Raw genomic sequence first — 24,134 nt, 5'->3', positions numbered from 1 at the left:
CAGCAGGTGTTTCACACCGGAGGTCAACCCATCACTGGTTAGATCAGACCATAAACTAATTACTCTGGATGTCCACACCCCACCATTACCCCCAACTAAGGAAACCACAGTAAAAAAATTACTAAAGCAAACTTCACCTTACTTAAGACCGAGGTGGTAAGTTTCACAGCCCTCACACTAAAGGATAACGCTGCCCAAGATGCAGAAACCTTTACAAATGTACTGTATGAGCACCTACAAGGATGCATGAATCCCTAGCAAAACCAAGACTCACTCCTCTAAGAGAAGGAAACCAGTTTTGTGGACCCCTACAATAAACAGGCTGTACAATAGAAGGAGGAAACTAGTTCAGAAAAAAGCAAATACTCATCAGGGATGTCTTTCCTTCTTGGTGTCGGTAAGAAACTGAGGTCCCTCATGAAATCATCCAAGGCTAACTTCGAAAGAAAAATAGACAAGGATTCAGAAGATGACCACAAAGCCTTCTGTAGCTATGTTAAGAATCTACGTGGCAACTCGCAGATATGCACAGACCTAGTGCAAAATAGCAAAAAATATACTGAACCTACTGATCTTGCCAACATCCTGGCAGATAGTTTCAGTGCAAACTTCACCCCACCCTCACCTCTAAAAGGGTCCACAACAATACCGGAAAAGTGTAGTGTCCCAAAAATCAGACACACAGGTGAAAACAGCCCTTTCAAAAGCCAAAAACACAGTGTCAGTGGAACCAGATGGTGTTCCAGGCTGCATCTTGCGCGAACTACAGAACAAACTAAACCCCACCTAAACACGCTGTTAACCCTCAGCCTCTCCACAGGCTACATGCCCATAGAATGGCACACAGCAACGGTTATTCCTCTCCACAAAGGAGGGGGCCACAACTGACCCTGGTAACTATCGCCCCATAAGCCTGACTAGCCTGGTCTGCAAGACTATAGAGCGCATCATCATGGAACTCATTAACCAAGACATTGGGAACAGTTACCAAGGCTATAGACTAGGGAAAGGTGGTACACACAGCCTACCTAGACCTCGCAAAGGCCTTCTACACCATTCCCCATTCTGGTATTATAGACAAGCTCACCAACCTCTACATCACAATATGAGTTGCCAGCTGGCTGACGGACAGAACCCACATGGTGAGAGTTGCGGGAGCTAGGTCCGAATCTAAACCGGTTACAAGTGGCATTCCTCAGGGCCCAGTCCTAGGACCCCTCTGTTCGGTGTATACTTCTCAGAGGTACAGGCAAGCACAGGAGGACTATGGCTGACCCAAGTTCGCAGACCACTGCAAACTAGAGGCTGTAATTGACTCTCTGGCTGACACAGACATCCTGCAAAAGGGTCTCTCTCAGATACCTGGTGTCAAAATCATAGCCTCAAACTAAATGCCAAAAAGTGCATAGTCATCCCCTTTGGGGAAAAAAGTACCCACAAACTACCACGGTAGTCTCCTAAATACGGAAGATGTAATAAGGGATCTGGGGACCCAAGTAGATAGTAATCTCTCCTTTGATAATCACATTGCCAAAGTGGTTAGAAAATCCTTCTATGTGGCCCACCTAATCACAAAAGGGTCCACATCCAGATCAGGTCATTGTGCCCCTGTACTCATCACTCATCAGACCCATCAGAGTACAATGCCCCATTTGGGATGTACCTGCAACAGCTGGAAAGACCACAGAAGTAACTCACAAAGAGGAGCACTGGCCTCAAACTGATGCCCTATGCAGCTCGACTGAAGAAACTCCAGCTCTACTCTGTTGCATACTGCCTACTCAGAGGTGATCTCTGCCTGACATACAAGGCCATGTCCAACCCAGAATTGATGGACATGCTCCACCTAAAGAAAACCATATCCCCTTGAGCTTATAAATGCCTTTGGGTAGACAGCCTAGTACCTATCTATGAACATATGAACTCCCATTTTTTTCCTATGTAATTTGATCCTACCCTTCTCTAAAGATCCCAATTCCAGTTTTACCACTGTTACCATATTCACTGCTTCTAGTAAAGTTGGTTTAGACTTTGATATCCATTTTCTTGTAATTAATATTTTGGCAGCTGTTATAATTGGACTCAGCAAGGCCTTACTATGTCTCGGCAATTCTGATTCTGTATCATAGCTCAAAAAGTAATTTCCTTACTTACACCAGTTTGCTCACCCAGTATGTCTGACAGAACATCCTGCAGAGAATTTTTAAAGTTTGCCAACTCATTACACTTCAAGTTTGCTGTCTGCCTGAGGAAGAATTCTTCAGAGTCTGCTTGGGGTATAACATTTACCTATGTAAACACTTCCAAACAAAAATCCTAAATCTTTTAGACTTTGTTGCATGTTTGAGAGACTTGCATAAATCCCCCCCCCATTATTTCTTTGTGATTTGCTTATCCAGTCTCTCTTCCCAATCCTTTCTAACCTCCTGTGATTGATTCTTATAGTTATCATGCAGTATTTTGTATACTCTGCTAATTATTCCTTTAACAGCAGCTTCTGTTCTAAATTCTACTAAAAGCTGTACCAGTGATGGTATTAGCTAACTAGTTATGATAGTTGTTTATTGACATTGGGCAAATGGTGGGTCACATGTTTTTTTATTATAATTTTCCGTTATCATAATTGTTCTGATGAAGTTCCATAGAGTTGTATTTGGAACAAAAAACACTAAACTTTTTTTTAATAAATAGTATTTTGGATCTTACCCGTGTTTTACCATATTTGCATTGGCACCGCAGGAACTGGTTTATTTGTTTGTGTTCTGGTGTTTTTTTAATATTAGTATGTTGCTGCAGTCAGTTGCTTCAGCATCTGGGTTTGAAGATCCACATAGACCTATTGATGACCTTACACTTCTGGTGCAACAACTTGGTCAACATTATGGTTTTTCTGGTTATACAAGACCTAATTTGGGTAATATCTCTACTGGAACTTGAGAGTCTCGGTCTTCCATTAACTCAACCTACACTGACCTGCCCTGAGGAGCATGTTAATCAACATGTTGGTTATATCCAATGAAAAATCAACAGCTTTCAATTTCCTTCACAATCTCAGCAGCCGATTTAATTCTGATGTTTCCCAGGGTAGTTTGCGGGAACGATTTGATTTATTTGAAAGGAAATTACTGTCCTTTTAAGAAATTACAATTGGGCAATTCGTATCTGCTTAAGAATATTCAGTGTAAAGAGATTCCCAAAGGTTTACAGCTCTGGCAATTTCTGAATGGTGTTCTCCCTGGTTTAGATTGTTATAAGGATTTGGTACAAGTATTTCATGGAGCCAGTACTGAATTAATGAAAGTTATGATAATGTACCATAAGCATATTGAGACTTTTTGTCCAGGGAAATCTGACATTTTAAATAATTCCATTACAACTGATTTGTTTCATTTATCATCACTCTGACTACAGTAATATTTTTTCCAATGTGGACAAGGTTTGTACTTTGTCTTCAACAGAAATGTGGACAAGGTTTTTATTTCTGTTTTCAACAAAGTGCAAAATTTTTCAGAGACCATGATGGTTATTGCAAAGGCTCCGCCTACCCTAAGCCGGTACATTACAATGGGCGAGATCAACCATTGGGATCTGGTGATGGTGTTACCTCCACCAATCAGGGTGAGTCTAGGGCGGTCCCTTTGGATTTATGATGTTCGGAGAAGTTGAGACACAAGAATCAACCCTCCAATCAGGCCACCAACCAACAAGACGAGGAAGCAAAGTTCCACCAGTTGGGTGCCAAGCCCAAAGTGATAACATCCAAACAGCCCATATGGAAGAATGGATTGTAAGTACTTTAGTTGATTCAAAGATGTACACCAGAAAATGAATTTGGCCTTATGGTTTTCAAATAACTCTAATTGCACTAATGTTCTCATTTGCACACAATCGAGTTGCTTCAATCCACCAATGAACAGTAATGTTTTAATGTATGAGAAACTGTGTGAATATGAGAGAAGGTCAGCTTTGGGTTGTCCAATCAGGAAAATTTGTCCTTTAATGACATTCATAATGATGGTTCTAGTCATGTTATGACTCCTGATAAAGGCTGTGGTTTGGTACTAATTTAATATATCTAAGTATAATGAGAAAATAAGTAACTTATTGGCTGATGTTACATATAGAGATATGTCTCATAATGAAATCTTCATGGCTTTTTATAAGATAGATATGGAACCAATAGATATGCATATACAAGGGCAACTTTCTTTGAAGGATTTTGAAGACCTGTTTGATTCCAACCCTGTTATAGATGGTGTTTTTGGGCTCCCTAAAGTCCATAAGGATTTGGACAACCTGCCTTTTAGATTAATTGACGCCCATCGTATTAATTTTTTTATTGCCAAATACTTCTATAGCCAAACTTCCTTGTATATAAACAAGGATTCATGGCATTTAAGTCAGATCAATACTATTCCTTTTTCTGGTGACGTGATGATGGATGTAAACTGCCATCCCACGTAGTACAGGACTTGAATGGTTTGGGGAACAAATTCTGACCTTTGGAACTTTGCAACATGATATTAACACGGTAGTGGCCCTCATGGATATTGTCCTTAAAAGTAATTACATTTTTGTTTGACAACAGATATTTCCAACAGGTCACTGGTATGGCCATGGAGGCCGCATGTGCCCCTGCCTTTGCCAACCTGATTATGGCCTATTGGGAGTAACCCTTTCTGTACACACATTGTTTGGATGATATTTTTATTTTGTGGGATGACTCTTAATACTACTACTGAATTTTTGAAGTTTACGTGTAAACTTGATTTTGATAAAATTTCTTATTTGGATGTTTTATTGGCTTAAGAACTTTAATGAAGCTTGTTTCATGCCCACCATCTACCGTAAAAGCACTTTTTCCAATGACTATTTGCATTTTGACAGCTGGCATCCGCGTTGTCAGAAAAAAGCTGTTCAGGGTCAACTGGTTTGTTTGGCACGGGTCATATCAGACGACAGCATGTTTATGACTAAGTATGACGTTGTTGCTGATATGTTTACCAAAAGGGGTTACCCCGTCTTTGTTGCAGGATGTTAAAGATAAATTTGTTGGGAAGAGGCTTAATGGGGTTTTCAAACCTATTTGCAATAGTGGTAACAATGTTTCTCAGGTTGGGAGTTCAAACAGGAATAACGAGTTTTATGCAGTCTTTCTATAAACTATTTATTACAAGCTTTACAGTAGATGCCATAATTTTTGAATGCTTGTTTCAAAATTGGTTTATTTTTAAATCTGATGTCACCATGATGGATAAATTGTGGAACAAACCTATTGTGTACTGAAAGGATAAATCTTTTAAGAACTTACTCAAGTGGGGTTCTGACAAAGACAACCATGGTAAAAAGGGCACGTTTTAATGTGGCCATTGCCACTCATATATATTTTGACAGGTGTTAGTTTTTCAGTCAAGGATGTACAATTCCATGTTTCTTGTCACTTTTCCTGGGATTTCAAAGGTGTAGTACATCTGACTGTTTTATTCCTGTCCTGCCTTTTATGTTGGCATGACTTGCAGGAGATTGAAAAGGATATGTGAATATATTTTATATTGTAGATGTGTTTTGTTGTTTTTTTTTTTTTTTTGTTTTGTTTTTTTTATACAATTTCTAATGCCTTATTTCAGCATATAGCACATAATGAAAGTCATTCTTTTCGTTTTGGAGCAAATACGGTTGGATCCCTGGGGTTATGTGGTAGACTAACATCTTGCCATGAATTAATTATTATGGCAAATTAGGTTGGATGCCACCTGTTTCCCTGGGCTTATTGATTTGTTTCTATTTCGTCTGTTTTAAAATTGAAGCAGCTAGCTAATTGATTAATTGTTTATTGACATTGGTCAAATGGTTGATCAAATATTTTTTATTATAATATAAATTTGTTTCCATTCTTTGTCATTGTTGTGACAAAGTTTCATAAAGTTGTATTTGGAACGAAAACAACTTTTTTAATAAATAGTACTTTGAATCTTATCCGTGTTATACCTTTTGCTTTGGCATCACAGGAATTAGTTTGTTTGTGTTCCTGGATTTAATTTTTACCAGTGTGGTCTTTCACTTAGGATCCCCCTATTTCTTTCTCTTTGCCTGTTCTCAGCCTTTGATATGGAAGGCAGTATCTGTCCTGTAGTCCAAATAAATTCTTGGCCTCTGCTCATTCTGTTAACCTTTCCTTCCCAAGTTATTTGTTCCCACCCCCCTCTTGCCTATTGTCTGTATCCGTGGCCTCTGCTCATTCTGTTAACCTTTCCTTCCCAAGTTATTTGTTCCCACCCCCCTCTTGCCTATTGTCTGTATCCGTAATTGCAATCACCCCAGTCGCAGAATCTCTGTTCTCCATTCCTGTGTTGGCTTAGTTCTTAGAATGTCTGATGCTCTAAATATTATAACCTGCAAGGTTATTGTTATTCTCCTTAAGGCTTTGCATCCAAAGTCCCAGTCTCTCTGTTTCTTGAGCTTCCCCGTTTCATCATCACTATCCCTTTCCACTTTGAATTATAGGTTTCTGCTTGTGTTATGTATAGGAGCCTTAACTGTGTAGCTCCGAAATACCCCTTCAAGTCTGGTAATCCCAAACTTTGTTCAGATGGAAGAGTCTGCTTATCCCACTTGACTCTTGCCGTCTTCCCCTCCCAGATAAAATAATTCTTCACCTCTTTATTAATTGCTGTCCACAACTTCTCCTCTGGATGATAAACATATGCCTGACCTGTGCAGAAAACTAAAGGGGCTAAAAACATTTTAACTGCTTGTATCTTGCTATCTATATCCATAAAGAGCTTCTGATTTCTCAGTTTTTGTATTTTCTTTTTAGTTTCATCCCACATATCCTTAGCTGCCGCACCAGAATCCTTTTTAATTCATACTCTCAAGTACTTCACTTTATTTTGCCTCCATAAATATGGATAATGCTGAACCAGTTTGTGTGTGGGTACATAATTTACAGCTGTTGCCTTTGTTTTAGCTTCATTAATTTTGTCCAGAAAAGATTTGAAACTGCCTGAAAATGTTCCACAATATTGAAATGTTCTTTTTCTGGTTTTATCCAGTATAAAATGTCATCTGCAAATAGATCCAGCTTTCCTTGACTACCATACTAATTATATCATTGAATTTCTGAGTCTGTTGTATCTTTGCCAGTGGTTCTAAATATATTGCAAATAACAAAGGGGAAAGGGGGGCACCCTTGGGATTGCCACCTTTCTATTGTGCCATTTCCTGACAAGCCCAGCCCCATGCACAGTCGAGCCACACATGCCTTCAATAGCCATGCCCCTTTACTCTAGCACCCTTCAGCACAAGTCTTTAATATCACGTACAGTTACCACCAAGTAGAAAAATGTGCAACAAGTCGAAAGTAAATTTAACAAAAACTTCATTTAGCAATACTTCATTCAAGGGTTCCGTACATCATACACAAGCATGGAAAAACTAATCCTTCAGTAAATCATACACAAGCATGGGAAAGCTAACCCAACTGTCAGCTTTGGCCAACCTGCATGAGTGGAGCTAAGTAGATTTTTATCAAATACATAATTTAAAGTTAAAGTTCCCTGGTTGCTGATGTGAAGCTCACTTGTTAAATAGTTTTCAAGCCATTTTATTTGATATACAAGTGTAATGAAGCATATATGAGTATACATTTATTCGTACTTTTATATATTTTTTAAAAATAGTTATTAAAAATAGTTAATTGAATAATTGTTAATTAATTTTAATTAGCTTATCTAACATCAAGTATTTAAAGCATGTGTTTTTGTAATTGAATTGGATCTGATGAAGCTACGTTAGTGAAAGCGCTTATCCTTCTGCTCTTACAAATAAACTGCTCGTTTTACTATTTCGTTTCATTTGGATTTACTTGGAATTACCAGAATTGTTTGGCTTTAACTGAAAGATATACCTCACTTGTGCACTTGCTTTATATATATTGTCTATCACATAATTTAAAGTAATTTATTTGTGTTGCATTGAGCAGTACCTAGCTAGAAGTTTGTTTTTTCAGTAGGTCCCCACCCACCCTCCTTGTTTCTGTCTTGGTGTTAATCTTGGTGGCTTTGAAACTGCCCGTCCCTCTTGTAAATTTGCACCTGGATACTCCTCCTGGGCCCATCTCATATTTCTCTGCTTTTACTGTATTCGTTTCCTCCTACTTTATTTTGCTTTTGCGTCATCTTAAAAGTACTCGGTTGTATTTATTATTGCTTGGTGTAACTCATCCCAAGCCTTTTAGTTTAAGCACTTGGGCTTCAGACCAGTTGTTTTACATTAAGAAGGTTTGTGGTCTGCATTGTAGTGGCAGGACAGGTAGCTTACATCCTTCTAAGTTGGGAACTGCTGATTTGAGGGCTCTGTGTGTGTTATTGTAAAAGTGTATTAATTCTGGTTTAAGCACTTGGGCTTCAGGCCAGTTATTTTACATTAAGAGGGTTCGTGGACTGCACTCTTGTGGGAGGAGAGGCTGGACTCTGCCCTTCTGAGCTGGGAATTTCTGGTTAAAGGCTTATAGTGCCTGCATATTTGAACTGCTTCTTACTAAAGCTGGTACACCTTGTTTTCTGTAGCATAGACTAGATCCAGGCTTGCTGAATCTAGCTTTGTTTGTATGCTTGTTGTTTGCTTGTTATTTCCCTGAAATGCTAATTTCACCTAAAACGCGGCTTTTCAGTGTGTCTGTGGATCCCTAGTGATATCTGCATTGCTTACAGTACATTTCCTTGTTTCACTTAAATGAAAGTTACTGTTTGTCGTTTTTGCATTTAAGTTACCTGGCACTTGCTCACTAAAGCAATTATACAAGTCGGCACTAAAAAATTAAAAGCACTACACCCTCACAAACTCCCCTTGAGTACCTTGTTCCCCATTGGCCCTTTTTATCAATTATAAAGGAAGAATTCCCAATACTATTCTAGCATGTCCAAAGGTCAGTTGTCTATATCCTCTCCGGTCCAGCTGGTGAATCTGGGAATCTTGAGGCAATGTTACAACTGCCTCATGTACACAGACAACCCTTTCCTCCTCGCAACAAATTCCAACACATGTGAGAGATGCAACCATATAGCCAAACTGGAGACTAAGCTCTCTCAACTCAGTACTGGCGTAACCAGTCAGGAGGAAAAGGAAACCACACTCACTACAATTCCAGTCTCACACAGACCTACCACGACAGCAAACCAAACACATAAACGCACAAAAACATACTCGGAGGCTCTAAATAAAAATCTGCCTAAGCAGCAGAGACCTCCAAAGCAGACACCCAAGCAACCGCTACCCCAAAACAAAACACGTGCGACACGCAGATCACAAAGCCAGTGTGCCAAACAGTCACAGCCCCTAAGGCTAAACAACACACCTGATACACTAATAGGTGACTCTATCGTCAGGCACACTGACGTCCCGTTCACCAGGCTGAACAAGGAGAAGGTCATGGTGAGCTGCCTGTCGGGTGCTAGGATCCGCCACATAACACAAACACTCAGGTCACTCCAAGGCAAGTACAAATATGACTCTGTTATTGTCCATGCTGGTGTGAATGACCTGAGACGTACCTCCCTGGACTACATGAAAAGAGACAGAGGAGCGCTCTGAGCATGTAGCCCAGGCTGATATGACCCTGACCTTGAATAGCATCTTACTCTCACCAAGAATGATGCCACAATATGAAGACAAGATGATCAATTTCAACAATTGGCTTAAGTATTGGTGTCATTCAAAGGGGATCCAATGCCCGTTAGCCTGGGATGACCTGCTCGACAAGCCACGATGCTTTGCTAGGGATGGCTTGCACCTATCACCCCTGGGCTTTCGGATATTGGCAAAGGCTCTTGCTACCCCCATAGTGCCTTTTTTAGGCGAGGCTCAAAAGACAAACCCACTTCCCATAGGTATCACAAGGGATAAGAAACTGAGTAGTTCTACTCAATGCCAGAAGTCTAAACCTCAAGATGCATGCACTCGAAACTCTCCTTAGCATGGAGAACATAGATATCTGTGCAGTAACAGAAACCTGGTTCAAGGCTCCCCAAGAGCACCCCAGCACTACCAGGTTATACCTCATACCATGCTTTTTGGCCCCAAAACTTGGACCGAACCACAAAAGGAGGGGGAGTATCAATATTCGTCAAAAATACCCACACCTCCAGGTTGGTGGCACAGCACGAAGCATCAGAGACTATCCATGTGCAACTAACAGTGGGTAAAACTGCCTTCCAGTTTATAGCCTGCTACAGACCACCTTCCCAAACCCAGGAACTCCACTCCGCCTTCCTGAGAACACTGGAAAATATGAAGGTCTCTCCAAACACCATTATATTGGGCGACTTCAACTACCCAAACATAGACTGGGAGCATTACTCTAGCTCCAACACCCTAACCCAAAGGTTCCTAGAATTTATAAACTCAAATGCTATGGAACAACTTGTTACCACTCCCACAAGAGGGGAAAACATACTGGACCTGATCATCACCGACATGAGGACTCTATGCTCCAGACTAGAAGTGTAACCCTCACTGGTAAGATCAGGCCATAAACTAATCTCACTGGATATTCACATCCCGACCACACCCCCTGCCCAGAAAACCACAGTGAAAAACTTCTCTAAAGCAAATTTCACACTCCTCAAAACCAAGGTGGAATCCTTCAAAGCCCCCAGGCCTGTGGAAAATACGTCCCAGACCACTGAATCCTTTATAAATGCATTCTATGAACAGCTTCAGGAATGCATGGATCATGCATTCCCAAATAAAACCAAGACCAAATCCTCCAAAGGCAGACAGCCTGTCTGGTGTGGACCCCAGCCATAAACAAACTATACAATAGAAGGAGGAAGCTACTACATGATAGAGCAAAATCCCAAAAAGGGAAGGCATCTCTGATCAGTATTAGCAAAAAACTACGGGCACTCATAAAATCGTCTAAGGCCAGCTTCGAGAGAAAAATTGCACAGGACACGAAGGATAATCACAAGGCTTTCTTTAGTTATGTTAGGAACCTGGGTGGGAATTCCCAGATATGCTCAGAATTGGTCCAAAATGGCAAAAAATACACCGAACCCACAGACATTGTCAACATCCTAGCTGACAGGTTCAGCGCAAACTTCTCCCCCTCCCCTCCCCACCAAAAGGGCAAATATCCCTGCAGAGTGCTGCCCCCCTGACATCTCAGATGCTCAGGTAAGAGCTGCCCTCTCCAAAGCAAAAAACACAGCATCAATGGGGCCAGACGGTGTCCCGGGCTGCGTCCTACATGAACTCCAAGAAGAGCTAAACCCAAACGTAAAACTACTGTTCAATCTCAGCCTTACTACAGGATATGTACCCAAAGAGTGGCGTACAGCAACGGTGGTCCCTCTCCAGAAAGGTGGTGCCTCCAACGGATCCTGGAAACTATCGCCCCATAAGCCTGACTAGCTTGGTCTGCAAAGCTATGGAAAGGATCATCATGGACCTTATAAATGAATATATTGGGGACCTACAGACACTGGATCCTACCCAGTTCGGCTTTAAGGGCAGATCCTGCCTCTTAAACCTGGTCGATTTTCTTTGAAACAGTCACCAAGGCCATTGACGAGGGGAAGGTGGTCCACACAGCCTACCTGGACGTCGCAAAAGCCTTCGATACAATACCCCACTCGGGCATTATAGATAAGTTCACCAGCTTAAATATAAACCCCTATGTCACTAGATGGGTTGCAAACTGGCTCAAGGACAGAACCCACATGGTTAGAATTGCTGGAGCCATGTCAGACTCCAAACCAGTTACAAGTGGCATCCCACAAGGCTCAGTCCTGGGACCTCTCTTGTTCGGTATATATTTCTCGGAGGTACAGGTCAACACGGACTGTGGCTGACCAAGTTCGCAGATGACTGCAAACTGGGCGCCATAATTGACTCTCCAGCCAACATAAGCATCCTCCAAAAGGGCCTCATAGAAACAGACAACTGGTGCCAGAGCCATGGCCTCAAGCTAAACGCCAAAAAGTGTATAGTCATCCCCTTTGGAAGTGCCCACAAATTACCACATAAGTGGTAATCCATTAAGTACAGAAGAAGTAATTGGGGACCTGGGGACCCAAGTTGATAGCAATCTCTCTCATTTGACAACCACGTGGCCAAAGTGGTTAGAAAAACTATAGCCCACCTAATCATGAAGGGATTCACATCTAGATCAGGGGAGGTCATCGTGTCTCTTTACTCATCCCTCATCAGGCCAATAATTGAGTACAATGCCCCTTTTGGGATGTACCTTATCAGACACCTGCAGCAACTGGAAAGACCCCAAAAGTACCTCACCAAGAGGATCAAAGGGCTCAAACAGATGCCATATGCTGCCCGGTTAAAGAAACTCCAGCTCTACTCAGTGGCATACCGCCTGCTCAGAGGCGATCTGTGCCTGACGTATAAAGCCATGTCCAACCCGGAATTAATGGACATGCTGCACCTCAGAAAATCCAAATCCCATCGAGCTATGTGCTTGAAAGACTTTGAACCTCAGCACTGAAATAAATAGGACATGCTGGAGGGACAGATTCATAACCCAGAGGCTCCCTTCACTCTGGAATAAAATCCCAGTCCAGGTTAGGCAGAGTCCCTCATTTCCTCTCTTCAAGAGGAATCTTGATGAGTGGATGGGGGGTCATAGGTTTACCCCAGGTATCACTTCTGTGTCACTGTTAGAGGCACAGTGTACTAACCTCGAAAAAGGGCATAGCAAAATTAATTTAAAATGGGTGGCGAAAGCCAAACACACTCTGGCTAGGCTTATAAATGCCATAGGGCAGATAGCCTAGTATGAACCTAAGTCTAATGTCACATGTAGGCCGTACTAAAATGGAAATACAATTACTTTGGTATGAAACACCAGTTCATTCAAAGCAGTAGTTCACCACACGCAACAGTACATCAAAAATGACAGCACTGGATGAAAAAGAAAAGCAACTGTTTAAAGTGTCTTCACAATTTTGCCATAAATCATTGCTTATACTTGAAGCTACATTTGGCATTTGATCTAGCAGCCTCCAAGTAATGGCTGGTTATTCACATATGAATAAAATTGTTAACAACTCATGTTAAAGTTTAGCTTGACCTGCAACTCTGCCTTCACAAGAGAGACAACATTCTATTTCTTGTATCAGTCCACGCATTCCCCATAAGTGAAAAAACCCTATGCACAAAGCTATTGCTGGGGGGGGGGGGGGATTGAAAGGGCAAACTGCACCAGTCTGTGAAGTGGCTTTGCAGTCTGGAGCTTTACTAAAAAGTCGCCCAGCGATCACTTACAGATGCCTCTGTCATCTGTAACAGGGCTGGCAGTGCAGCAGTTAAAGTGCAGTAGTCTGAGTAAAGTGCTTCAACGTCCACATTCAATTTGAAGAGGTCTGCAACTGTACGCAGTTCTGGCCAAGTTACAGGATGTTGGAGGCTGAGGACCTGCATAGCTTTAAAGGGACTATTATCATAGTCGAACCCACTTGTAGGTAACTGTGATTTACTGTAAAAATCACAGAAGGTCCTACAGACCTGCTGTGCAATTAAAGTGCTGTAAGGCAGATGAAACTTTAGCACCAAAGAATTGGTCATCTAGCCTTCTCTGCAACTCCTCTAAGACTTTTCATCACTGTGTACAACTCGGGAGCAGAGAGAGTGTTACTTTCAAGTTTTGCTATAGACTTGTGGAATACCTGCAGGATGTACTGCATAAAATGCATGTAGCACTCTGCTTCCGAAATATCCCCACTGATGACATCCTCATCGGCCTCCACAAATTTCCAGTAAGTGGCGACCAGTCCTCAGGCCCTTGACTAATAAAATAACTTTTAATAGCAGGCCAGCATTCTACCAGCCTCGCCACAGCTGGGAACAAAGACAGCCACCTTGTTACAACATGTTGCATGATTTTCTTAAAGTCCTGATCTAAGAAAGAATAGAAGTCTTTTTCAACAGTGCCATTTTTTAGCAGATGTTGAAAACTCACTGTGTACCTTCAAAACCAGAGTCTCCATATCAAACCTTGCAAGGGACTTGCTTGCATGCTTGGCACAGTTGTGTATAACATGGCATAATCCGTTTGCTGCAATGATGTGAGGCACCTCAGATTTCAAACTTTTAAAACAGACCTGTGCTTTCCATAATTTAACAGAGGCATTGTCTGCAGCATAGCTAGCAATGTTTTGTACTTTTGAGTCCTTTATGCACAAGGATGTCCTTTATTCTTGTAAAGATACATTCAGAACTTTCATTATGATCCTCTTAGAAATCAAGGAGTTTCTGTTATGTGCCATGGGTGTGAGTAAAGTACTGCATAATCAAAGGGAACATTTTTCTGTTCCCTTTATTGGATGCCTCCGATCCCACTGAGAAATAGGAATTGCCAAGTTCCTGCAGAAGGAGCTCCTCTGAATGAGGTGCAAGTACATTCATGACAATACTCCTCAGATTTTTTTCTTCCCACAGCTGAATTTCAAAGCCAAAGTAGAATCGGGGAAAACTGTCGGTGCTAGCTTACCTCCGCAGTCCATGGATTCATATGAGTGACCGTGTTTCACTCCATAATGTCACTTCAGCTGCAGTCACTTTGGAAGCTTCACTGGTTGAACTATGTGGCTGAATAAACTTTGTCATTACAAGGTTCTGCCTCTGGAGCTGAAGGCTTTGCTGATGTTTGTCTGACTTCTGATGGCTTTTCATTGCCTTTTCCCCCAAACCATTTTACAGTGGAAAATTGTTCCTCAGGATGTGCACTTTGCCGTGCAATCTGCATTTGGAACAGGTCGCACCCATGAGTAGCTTTGCTCCCACACCTTATTATAACTGCAGAAAAAACTCTTAGGAGACATACTTTTTCAGCCTCTTGATGATCCATTGACCTTTTCCCGAACATGTTTCGTGCAGGATCCTTGCTCAACACTACAATAAACTGAAACTGCTATTAATACAAAATCAAAACACTTGTGACCAACACCAGTTGCTGGTGGGGCCTGCGTCAGTCAGTAAGCAGAGTTGATCAAATTAGTATGTGAATCTCCAGACTTTCACACCCTAGTAATACCAATTTGGTATAAGGAAAAAAAAAACATGTGAAAGAGAAACTCCACATGAAAAATTAACAGTGAAGGTCAAGCAATGAAAGGCAGAAGCAACTCCTGTCTGGACATTCTGCAGCTGTTAAACCTGGTGTGACAGCAGAGTATGCACAGAAGGCTTTCAACTGTGTAAAACACATGGGTCAGACACTACAGCAGTGCACCAAGTTAAGACCCTCTGCTGTTATGTAGAACCCGATGTAAAAGTTACCCAGCTGAGTCTGAACACAGCAAGAAAGTTCAGGCATGCTGCAGACTGACAAGATAAAGATGAAATACATGGTAGCTCAGCAATCGTATTCCCTCTGGCTACAACCATAATAACTTGCATAAAGACAAACCGAACATAGTGTGGGCCGACACGATGATAAACATGAAATATGTAGCTCAGCAATCATAATACCCTCTGGCTGCAACACGATGAAAAAGTTGAAATATGTAGCTTAGCAATCATAATACCCTCTGGCTGCAACAGTAATAATTTGCATAACAATAAAATAGACCATATGGGCCGACTCTAAGACAAATTATGTAGCCCCACAGTATTCCCAGATGCAACACCCCACATGAAGTACAATTTCTCTTAACAACACAGAGACTAGTCAACTTGGGGCTGGTTTCTTCCCCTTTTTCCATTCCACTCCAGATCCCCAACACCACTTCCCACTGGCACAGCTATAGAGTTGAGCATAGTAGCCAAGTGAAGACCTCCATCACCCTATTTGTCCAGCCAGTGCTTTGGGCCCCCGCTCAAGCAGTTGAGACACACTGAGGTCTGATTTTATACAGACACTGGAAAGGCTGGCACAAGTTTACTAACTATGTACTATGTCCCCCTTTTCCACAGGACTACAAGGTAATCCTTGCCACCTACTCCTTAGCAACTTTAAGGCCCTAACAAAGTGTCCAGTCTTACTGTGCAATAATATTAAAACATTTGGTAATTTGACCAATGGCAAGGTAGAGTGGCCCACAGTGTCACTAAATATGCAAATAGTTTCAAAACTTAAATATCTACACCACAATGAAATGTTTAAACATATTTTAAGAAAATATCCAGTATATATATTCACTGTAAGAAGCTCAAAACCACATGAAATATTTCACATTGACAGTCCCAAAAAAAACCCCCGCTACATTAAGCCTTGCTATATACCCAAGACAGTACACCTAGAAAAAGACAGGTCAAGGTAAACATTACGGTGATGACAGATTAGAAAAGACAGTTCCGCAGTCAAGTATCTTATACAAATCTTGTATATATTTACTGTAGCATCAAAGTACAGAACGACATGAAAGATTTAAAATAACGTTGCAGTAAAAACAGCCAAACTAAGCCTTGGTATTGACAGTATACCCTAGAAAACACAGATGAAGGTAGACCGTGATGCCAAACTAGACAAATGGCTGCATTAAGCCTTGCTATATACTGAAGACAGTACACCCTAAACAGACACCCTAGAAAGAAAAACACAGGTCAAGGTAAACCTCACGGTGATGACGGACTAGAAAAGAGAGTTCTGCAGTCCAGGCATCTTACACAAATCATGTAGTCATTATATATTCACTATAACAAAGTACAAAATCACATGAAAGATTTAAAATATTGCAGTAAAAACAGCCAAACTAAGCCTTGGTGTATCCTAGAAAATGCAGATCAAGGTAAACGTAGCAGTGATGATGAGAGAAATGATGGTTCTACAGTCATAGCAAAAATCCTATATAAATCACATAGTCGGTATACATTCACTGTAACATCAAAGTGCACCCACATGAAAATTAAAAATTTACAGTAACTGCAGTAAAAAAACGGTCAAACCAACCCTTGCTATATATCTCAGTCTGCAGACAGTATCCTAGAAACTACAGATAAAGATAGATGATGTGGTCCACAGCACTACTCTTCACTTCCAGGCTCCAGCAAGCAAGCGGCAGGGCTCCAGAGTGTCCAGAATCCTTCCTTCTCTCGATTCCAGGCTCCAGCAGCAAAAAAAGACAGCAGACAAGAACACAGCCGCAAGAAGACCACACCAGGGAATCCACCGAACGTCCCGAACAGCCATACAATCCGAACCAGCAGCAGGCAACAAACAAATTTTAGATCTTCCTTCACCTTTTGGAATAAAGGCAACACATAGCTCCACTTTTTATGCCTTAATTTTCGTGGACTTTTGTGGGAATCTACTAGCAAATAAAGTGTTTGGCTGCTTGCTGTGTGAGCCTCTTGATGCAGCAAGCAGCCAATCAACCAAGATGACAATGTAATTTTTTTCGTCAACGTACAGACGCGCTGACTTAAGTTCTTATTTCTGGAGTCTCAGAGTGAGAACCGGCGTGACCTACTGATTTCCGGACACAAAAAACGGAGGGGTGGCAACGCTAGGCACCCTGCCCAGTTCCTCTCTTCAAATAGAAATTAGCAGGGAAAGTAAATGCTTCCATTGCCCTACTCAGAAACACCCAGCTTAATTTGTCAAATGCTTTCTCTGCATCAAGACCCATCGACATCAGTGGTATTTTACATTTTGCTTCCCTCTGGCTCATCAATGTTCTGTTTAATGTTGTCAGATGTTTGCCTCCCCTCCAAAAAACCACATTGATCCATGTCTGCCAATTTTGTCATCACCTTTGCCATTCTTTTCACGATTTATAGACCATAAATGCTTAATAACCATGGTTTAGGATTGAAATGAGGCTGTATGAAGCTGGATATGATGGGTCTTTACCCTCTTTAGGTATTACAGCCACTACCGCTTTCTTCCAAGAAGTTGGTGCTTTTTCTCCTGTTAAAATGCCAACCTTCCAGATCAGTTTTTCCCTCCAAACTTCCACAGGAATACCATTTATTCCTGGGGACTTTCCTGTTGATTCATTATACGTCACCATTTTTATTTTATCTCCTCCTATCCTAGCTATTAGTTAATTGAGCCTCATCTACCTCCTAATCTTGGCATGTTTAATTTCTCCATAAAAATGTCCATTTGTACCTTTTCTTGGTCTTCCTATTGCTCTACTTTATGCAGAATTGCATAAAACTTCTGAAATATTTCTAGTACCTCTACCTGATCTGTGTTTATAGGTTCATAGGCGTTTACTGAGAACTATCACAAGGGCCATTAAGACTTGCCATGTATCCCAAATCTCTGACAAGTTCTGGTACCCTTTAAGTGTAAGCAGGTGCTTGGGTGATGAAAGATTTACAAGCAGGGGCCTGGGAGATGAACCATTTTGGTAACCTGTGTCCATTAGAGACGAGTGCCAAGCCAGGGATGAATTTCTCGTTTCCCATCCAATTGTCCAAGTTACACTTGAATTGGGATAGGAAGGAGCTCTGCTTCACATGGATGGGGAGCCTGTTCAGAGACAGGGTAGTCTCTGGGATGCATACCTGTCTCCAGCAGGTCCTAGTTATATCACAGGCAAGGTTTATGTTTAGAATGGGTACTTCTGGTGCTATTGTTTTGTGGATATGTAGGATGTCCATCAGAGTGGGGTCTGACAATTGCCACTATGGCAGGCATAGATGTCCCCTCAATGGCCTGTAGGAGATGGAATAGGACCTTGAGGCAGACTGCATAAGACATTTTACCTATGCCATGTATTCTTTTAGTGAGGAATCTCTCTGGACATTCCATTTGTTGGATGTGCATGGTTAGGTACATACCAAAGGGGGCATTGTACTCTAACTGTTGAATACAGTGGAACAATGACTTCCTTGGGTCTAGATGCCATACCTTTGTTTAGAAGTTGCGCACAACACAATGATTTCCTTAACTGCTGCAGACACCTGATGGTCAAAGGCTAGATTACTGTCTGTGTATTCCTAACTCCCTGTCTGCTGGGTCAACTCTTATTGTGTCAGTATGAGTTACCAGGGGTGGATGACTACAGAAGAATACTGTTATGCATTTCTTGGCATTTGGTTTTAGTCCATGGCTCTGACACCAGTTGTTTGTGTCGGCCCTTCCTAGAGAACATTTGTGTTGGTATGGGATTCAATGACTGCTCCTAACTTGCAATCATCTGCAGATTTAGTCAGCCAGAGACCATTGACATTGGCCTTGACTTCAGAGAAGTAAATGCCAAAATGCAGCGGCCCAAGGACTCCTCCCTGAGGAACTCCACTTGTGTCTGGCCTCCTTGTAGAGGTGGACTACCCAATTGTAACTTCCTGTGTCCTATCTGAACCAGTTGGTTATCCATCAGGTAACATATGGGTTTGTACCTAATCTCCTGAGTCTATCAGCAATGCCTGAGTGGGATATTGTGTCAAATGTCTTGGTCCGGTCGAAGTAGGCAGTGGGAACCATTTTACCCTCTCTCTTCTCAAAGAAGTTCACCAGGTTGAGTAGGCATGACCTGCCCTTGATGAAACTAAACTGGGTTGGGTCCAGTGTCTAGAGGTTTACTGAACCATTATTGATCATTTCTGTGGCTTTGCATATGACTAGTGAGAAGTATGGGTCTGTAGTTTCCAGAGTCTGTAGCTGGCTCGCCTTTGTGCAGAGGGATGACTGTTGCTGTTCTCAGTTCCTAACGAAACCTGTTTGAAGGCTACAGTTAAATAGCAATTCCAGAGGGCATGAAAGGTCATGTTTCATGTTATGTAGAAGGCATCCTGGGATATTGTCTGGGCCCATTAATGCAGTGTCCTTGGCCATAGAACATTAAGGACTTGTTTCCTAGTGATAACAGGGGAAGTTAAATTTGATTGCATTTCCTGAGAGAAGATTGTGGGAGGGGGGGGGGGTGGAACAAGGGTAAAGATGGAACTGAATTTGTTAGCCAGTAAGTTTGTTATATCTTGTGGCTCAGTATAGGTGGCTCCATGTGCAATGAGCTCTCCAAACAATTATGCATTGTCTGAGGTTGCGGACATAGCTAAAGAATGCCTTGTGGTTGTCCTTGGCCTAGGAGGCCAAACTTGCCTCAAATTTTGCTTTGGTAGGGTTTATTTGTTCTCTGAGTTTTAGTTTGAGAGTGTTTGTTTTTATTCTGCTGGGTGCTGCACGACCTTATTTTTGCCATTATTTTCTTCCTTCTGTTGTACAGCCTATTGATTTTTGTGATTCTACCAGGGTGGCTTGTTTTTTGAGTTGGTTCTATACATCCTGGTGGGTACAGCTGCCTCTATACAGCTATTAACATGTTTGTATAGTGTTTCTGTCAACAGTTTTGCATAGGCAGCAGTATTTTCGGGGTTTATGGGGGGGGGGGCTTGAAATTTTGCCAGGTTATCACTTTAGGAAGTTGTCCTTGGAGTAGTTCCTGACTATTCCAGGGTTAGCTGGGGGTCCAGATTTTATTTTTACTTCAAAGGAGCCTTTTTTTTTTTTTTTTTTTTTTTAAGTCTGACCTTGCTAGAGAAGACATTACAGCAGGGGGTGTTGCAGCACTCTCCCATATTAGTGAGGACCAGATCCAGTATGGTTGCACCCCTGCTTTGTGTATTGACAGTCTGGTCCAGGGAATTTGTGTTTACAAAGTCCGTGAATCTCTGTGCCTGTATGTTTGATGTATCGGACTCCCAGTTAATAGTGGGGTAATTATAAAGTTGCCCTTGCATATGGTATTGAGTTGGATGGTGAGGGTTTCCAGTAAGTTTAAATACATGGTATGGGTTTCCTGGCTCATAGAGGGGGACTTGCAAGGAAATGGTATTGGATTTTGCCTATGGTGATGGAGTAGCTCATGTACATTGTCCTGTTTTGACCAGCTTTGAAGTATATTTATTTTTGATGTAAAATGAGACACCTCCACCTTTAGTCCCTGTATGTGTATTACCTGGTTTAAATGTGTGGAAGGCATTATAAACTTGCACTATGTGTGCTGTCCGCGGCTTTCAGCCATGTCTTGGTGACAGCACAGACATCTGCATGCTTTCAGCCATGTCTCAGTGACCGCGCAGACATCTGCATTTTCTAAGGTGAAGAGAGCTTTTAGTGAGTGGAGTTTTTTGTTTAGACACTTAGATTTTCGTATTTGCTGTGTCAGAAGTACTTTCAGCTTGGCATTGTCTTCCCCATAGTGCCTTTTTAGGCAATGTTTTAGCCAATATTCGAAAGTCTAGAAGGTAGAGGTGCAGATCATCCTTGGCAAAGCAGCGTGGCCTGTTGACCATCTCCTTCCCATGCTGACACATATTGCACCCCCTTTGAATGACACCAGAAACTAAGCCAGTTATTAGTCTGTCATCATTTGTTCGTATTGTGGTATCATCCATGGAGAAGGTAAAATGCTGCTCTGCTAGGCTCCTTCCACCTTGGGACACACACATTCCAAGAGCTTCCATGATTTCTGTCTTCATATAGTATAGGGAGATAATGTCTGTAGTCATTTACACCTGCATGGACTGAGTCATACTGGTACGTCTGGTTCCGTGACATGCATGCGTAATGTGGTGGATCCTAGCCCCTGATAAGCAACTGACCATGACTTTCTCCTTACTCGGCCTGGTGAGGGACATCATTGTGTCTCATGATGGAGTTTCCAATGACTAGAATGTTGGATTGTGTGGTTGCTTGCCTTATGGGCTGAGATGTAGAGGCTCCATGAGATGTGGTTGTATGTGTTGATATGGGTATTGTTTTGAAAGTGTGCATTCGGGACTGCTGAGGGCATTTGTTAAGTGTACTTCGTCTAGGAAGTGTTTGGGGATTTGGAAGGTTACATTTAAGTGCTTCAGCATATGTGGATCTATATGTCTGCATTGAATTGTGTGTGATGGGTGCAGCCAACCGTATTGCATTAGGAGTACTTCTGTGTAGCTTTGCCTGCAGTGACATTGTGTAAATACATCTCGCATACCATATCGGTTTGTTTGACAATTAACTGGTTGTCAGTAAATGTGAGGCCATTTCTACATTGCCTAAGGATGCTCATACCAACCAAACTGGTAATGGCGATAGTGGGAAAGTTCATATCTTGTGACAGCAGACCTTTTTTTATTGATTTAGACATTGAATATAAAGCAATGTCAGGAGTATTCAGTTTGCGGAGCTGGGGATGGTGCTTGTCAATGCAAACTAGTTGTCCTCTGGGCAGCTAGGTATTGGTGAAATTTCAGTTGTGCTTTTACAGGAAAAATGTCACTCAAGGTGTCTGTGTCTATACAGGGCACTGCCAAACGCTTGAGGGGAAACTAACAAGTAGACCCTTTAAAGGATGAAGTATTTAGGCACATATTCTGATGTTGGAAACAAATCGCGCAGTACTTACTGAAAACAAAGAATTTGCTTGTGAAGAATGATGAAAAGAGGAGAGTCTTGTGAATGGTTACTACTAGTGGTGGTCTCACCACAGCTTTCCTCTGCTGGGATTTAATGCTCCTTTGCTTCTTCTCTCACCAGAAGCAAAATATTAATAGCAATCCCAAAATGAGAATCTGGTCACAGCCTCTTTGGTGATTCACAGCCTTGTCCCAGATCATGCAAGGGTCTGTAGGCTTGTAGCATTTTCCTGGTAAATGCTTTCAATAGCAACCAGACCAATAAAAAGACACTCGCTGCCCAACCAGAAACGGTTAGGAATCAATGCACTCTGCTCCTTCTGTCACCAGGAGCAGAATGTAAGTGCAAATTCCAATCTGTTATCTATGAAGCCGTTATTAGGCTTACTGGTGATCAGCAATCTCTGGGAAATAATGTCCCTGTGCTCCTTGTCTCACCAGGAGAGAACAGAAGCACTAATTCCAAGATGACTACTGAGAGGCCGAATGTTGGCTCTCCAGTAATTGGTGGTCTTGCAATAGATGTTGCAGATTTTAAGGGTAAGATGGAAAAATGGGTTAATATCCTAAGCATTGCAGTGTGCACTAAGCAGTTAGATATGAAAGAGGGGGTAATGTAAGATTTAGTTGTCTAAGTGGAGAGCCACTAATTTTAAAAGGGCAAGATAGATTGAAGTAGGGTAGGCACATTCTGGTTCTGTGGAGTACAGTGGGATGGCCAGTAAAGTTAAATAGTTGAAGGGGAGTGATTTCACAAAATGATGATTTTGTGGTTTGTCACAGCAGCCAGTGAAAGGGGAAAGGGAAGGAGTTGTGGCAAACTGACATGTGTGGCGGGCAACTAGAAAGACAGTTGAACACATCACCAGGGTGGGAGGGTAGGGAAAAAATTCTGTGCGACTCACGAGAAAGAGCTGTGGTCTCATTCCTAGTTTCAACATCCAATTAAGAGTACAAGTACAACATAGTTTTAAAGAAAATAAATCACAATAAACAAAATAGAAGAAGTTAATGAAGTAATACAGAACACAAGAAAGCAAAAGCAAACTTAACCTTTCCCTCACAGCAAGTTGTGGTAGAGTCTGGGTAAGCTTTCCAAGTAAAGCCTGCATTCCTTGTTATAGGCTGTTTCTACTTTCTGTTGCCTGAGTCGTTGCGCTAAAAGCTTTTGTGCTGTGGCATTATCAAAATACAATTGCTTAACAACAATCTTTCTGAACTCATGCATATTATCGAGGTAATCCTTTATTTTCTGCTTAGCAGTCTGCAGTTGCTTCTCTTCTTGTTCTGTGGGATTACTCATATTCTGCAATACTTAAACATTTATCAGTCCCTCTAAATAATTTCTCTCTTTTTATATCCACTCTATTTTTAAACTCCACTTTTAATTTTATTCCACTTCCTAGCTATATTTTCAGAAGAAATTTCTTTCTTCTCTGATGACTCCTGAATAATTTCCACTACCCTTAAATTCCTAACTTTTCACGGATGGATAGGAAAGTGCCAGTGTCTCTCGCTTTATTTTTGTTTATTTATTGACATTTGTTGACCGGGTTAGTCCAGCTGGCCTTTTGGCCCATTTTCAGTGGAGACCCGAAGAAAAAAGCTCCAAGAATTACAGTAGTAATTGAATTATACGGTGGCAATACAAACATACTACAGATATGTTATACAGTATAACATTCATTACAGATTATATTAAAGAAATTGAGTTATACAGTAATTATAAAATTCAACACAAGTCTGAGCACAGACTATATTATTTGGACAGCCACGAGATACCAAGAGAAAAAAAAAAAAAAAAAATATTTACAGGTAAAAAG

The 24,134-nt window shown here is 41.5% G+C and overlaps 1 protein-coding gene across 4 annotated transcripts in view; it reads left to right on the top strand.

Annotated features, from left to right (window-relative positions):
* The window catches only part of DYNLT1 (dynein light chain Tctex-type 1), a 599,949-nt gene that overhangs the window by 17,660 nt on the left and 558,155 nt on the right, over positions 1–24,134 (top strand). Inside the window, exon 1 of one of the 4 annotated variants that reach the window (XM_044061982.1) lies at positions 3,758–3,787. The exons of the other annotated variants lie outside the window; for them this stretch is intronic. Within the exon in view, the coding sequence (XP_043917917.1) occupies positions 3,773–3,787 (15 nt within the window). The 5' untranslated portion in view covers positions 3,758–3,772. Of the gene's footprint in view, positions 1–3,757; positions 3,788–24,134 lie in introns of those variants that run through there. 4 annotated transcript variants of the gene reach the window in all.

This window comes from Protopterus annectens, chromosome 1.part0 (genome assembly GCF_019279795.1).
Source record: "Protopterus annectens isolate FY-2018-M chromosome 1.part0, PAN1.0, whole genome shotgun sequence".
In the NCBI taxonomy this organism is placed as follows: Eukaryota; Metazoa; Chordata; order Ceratodontiformes; family Protopteridae; genus Protopterus; species Protopterus annectens.
This window is presented reverse-complemented; position numbering and strand designations above follow the sequence as displayed.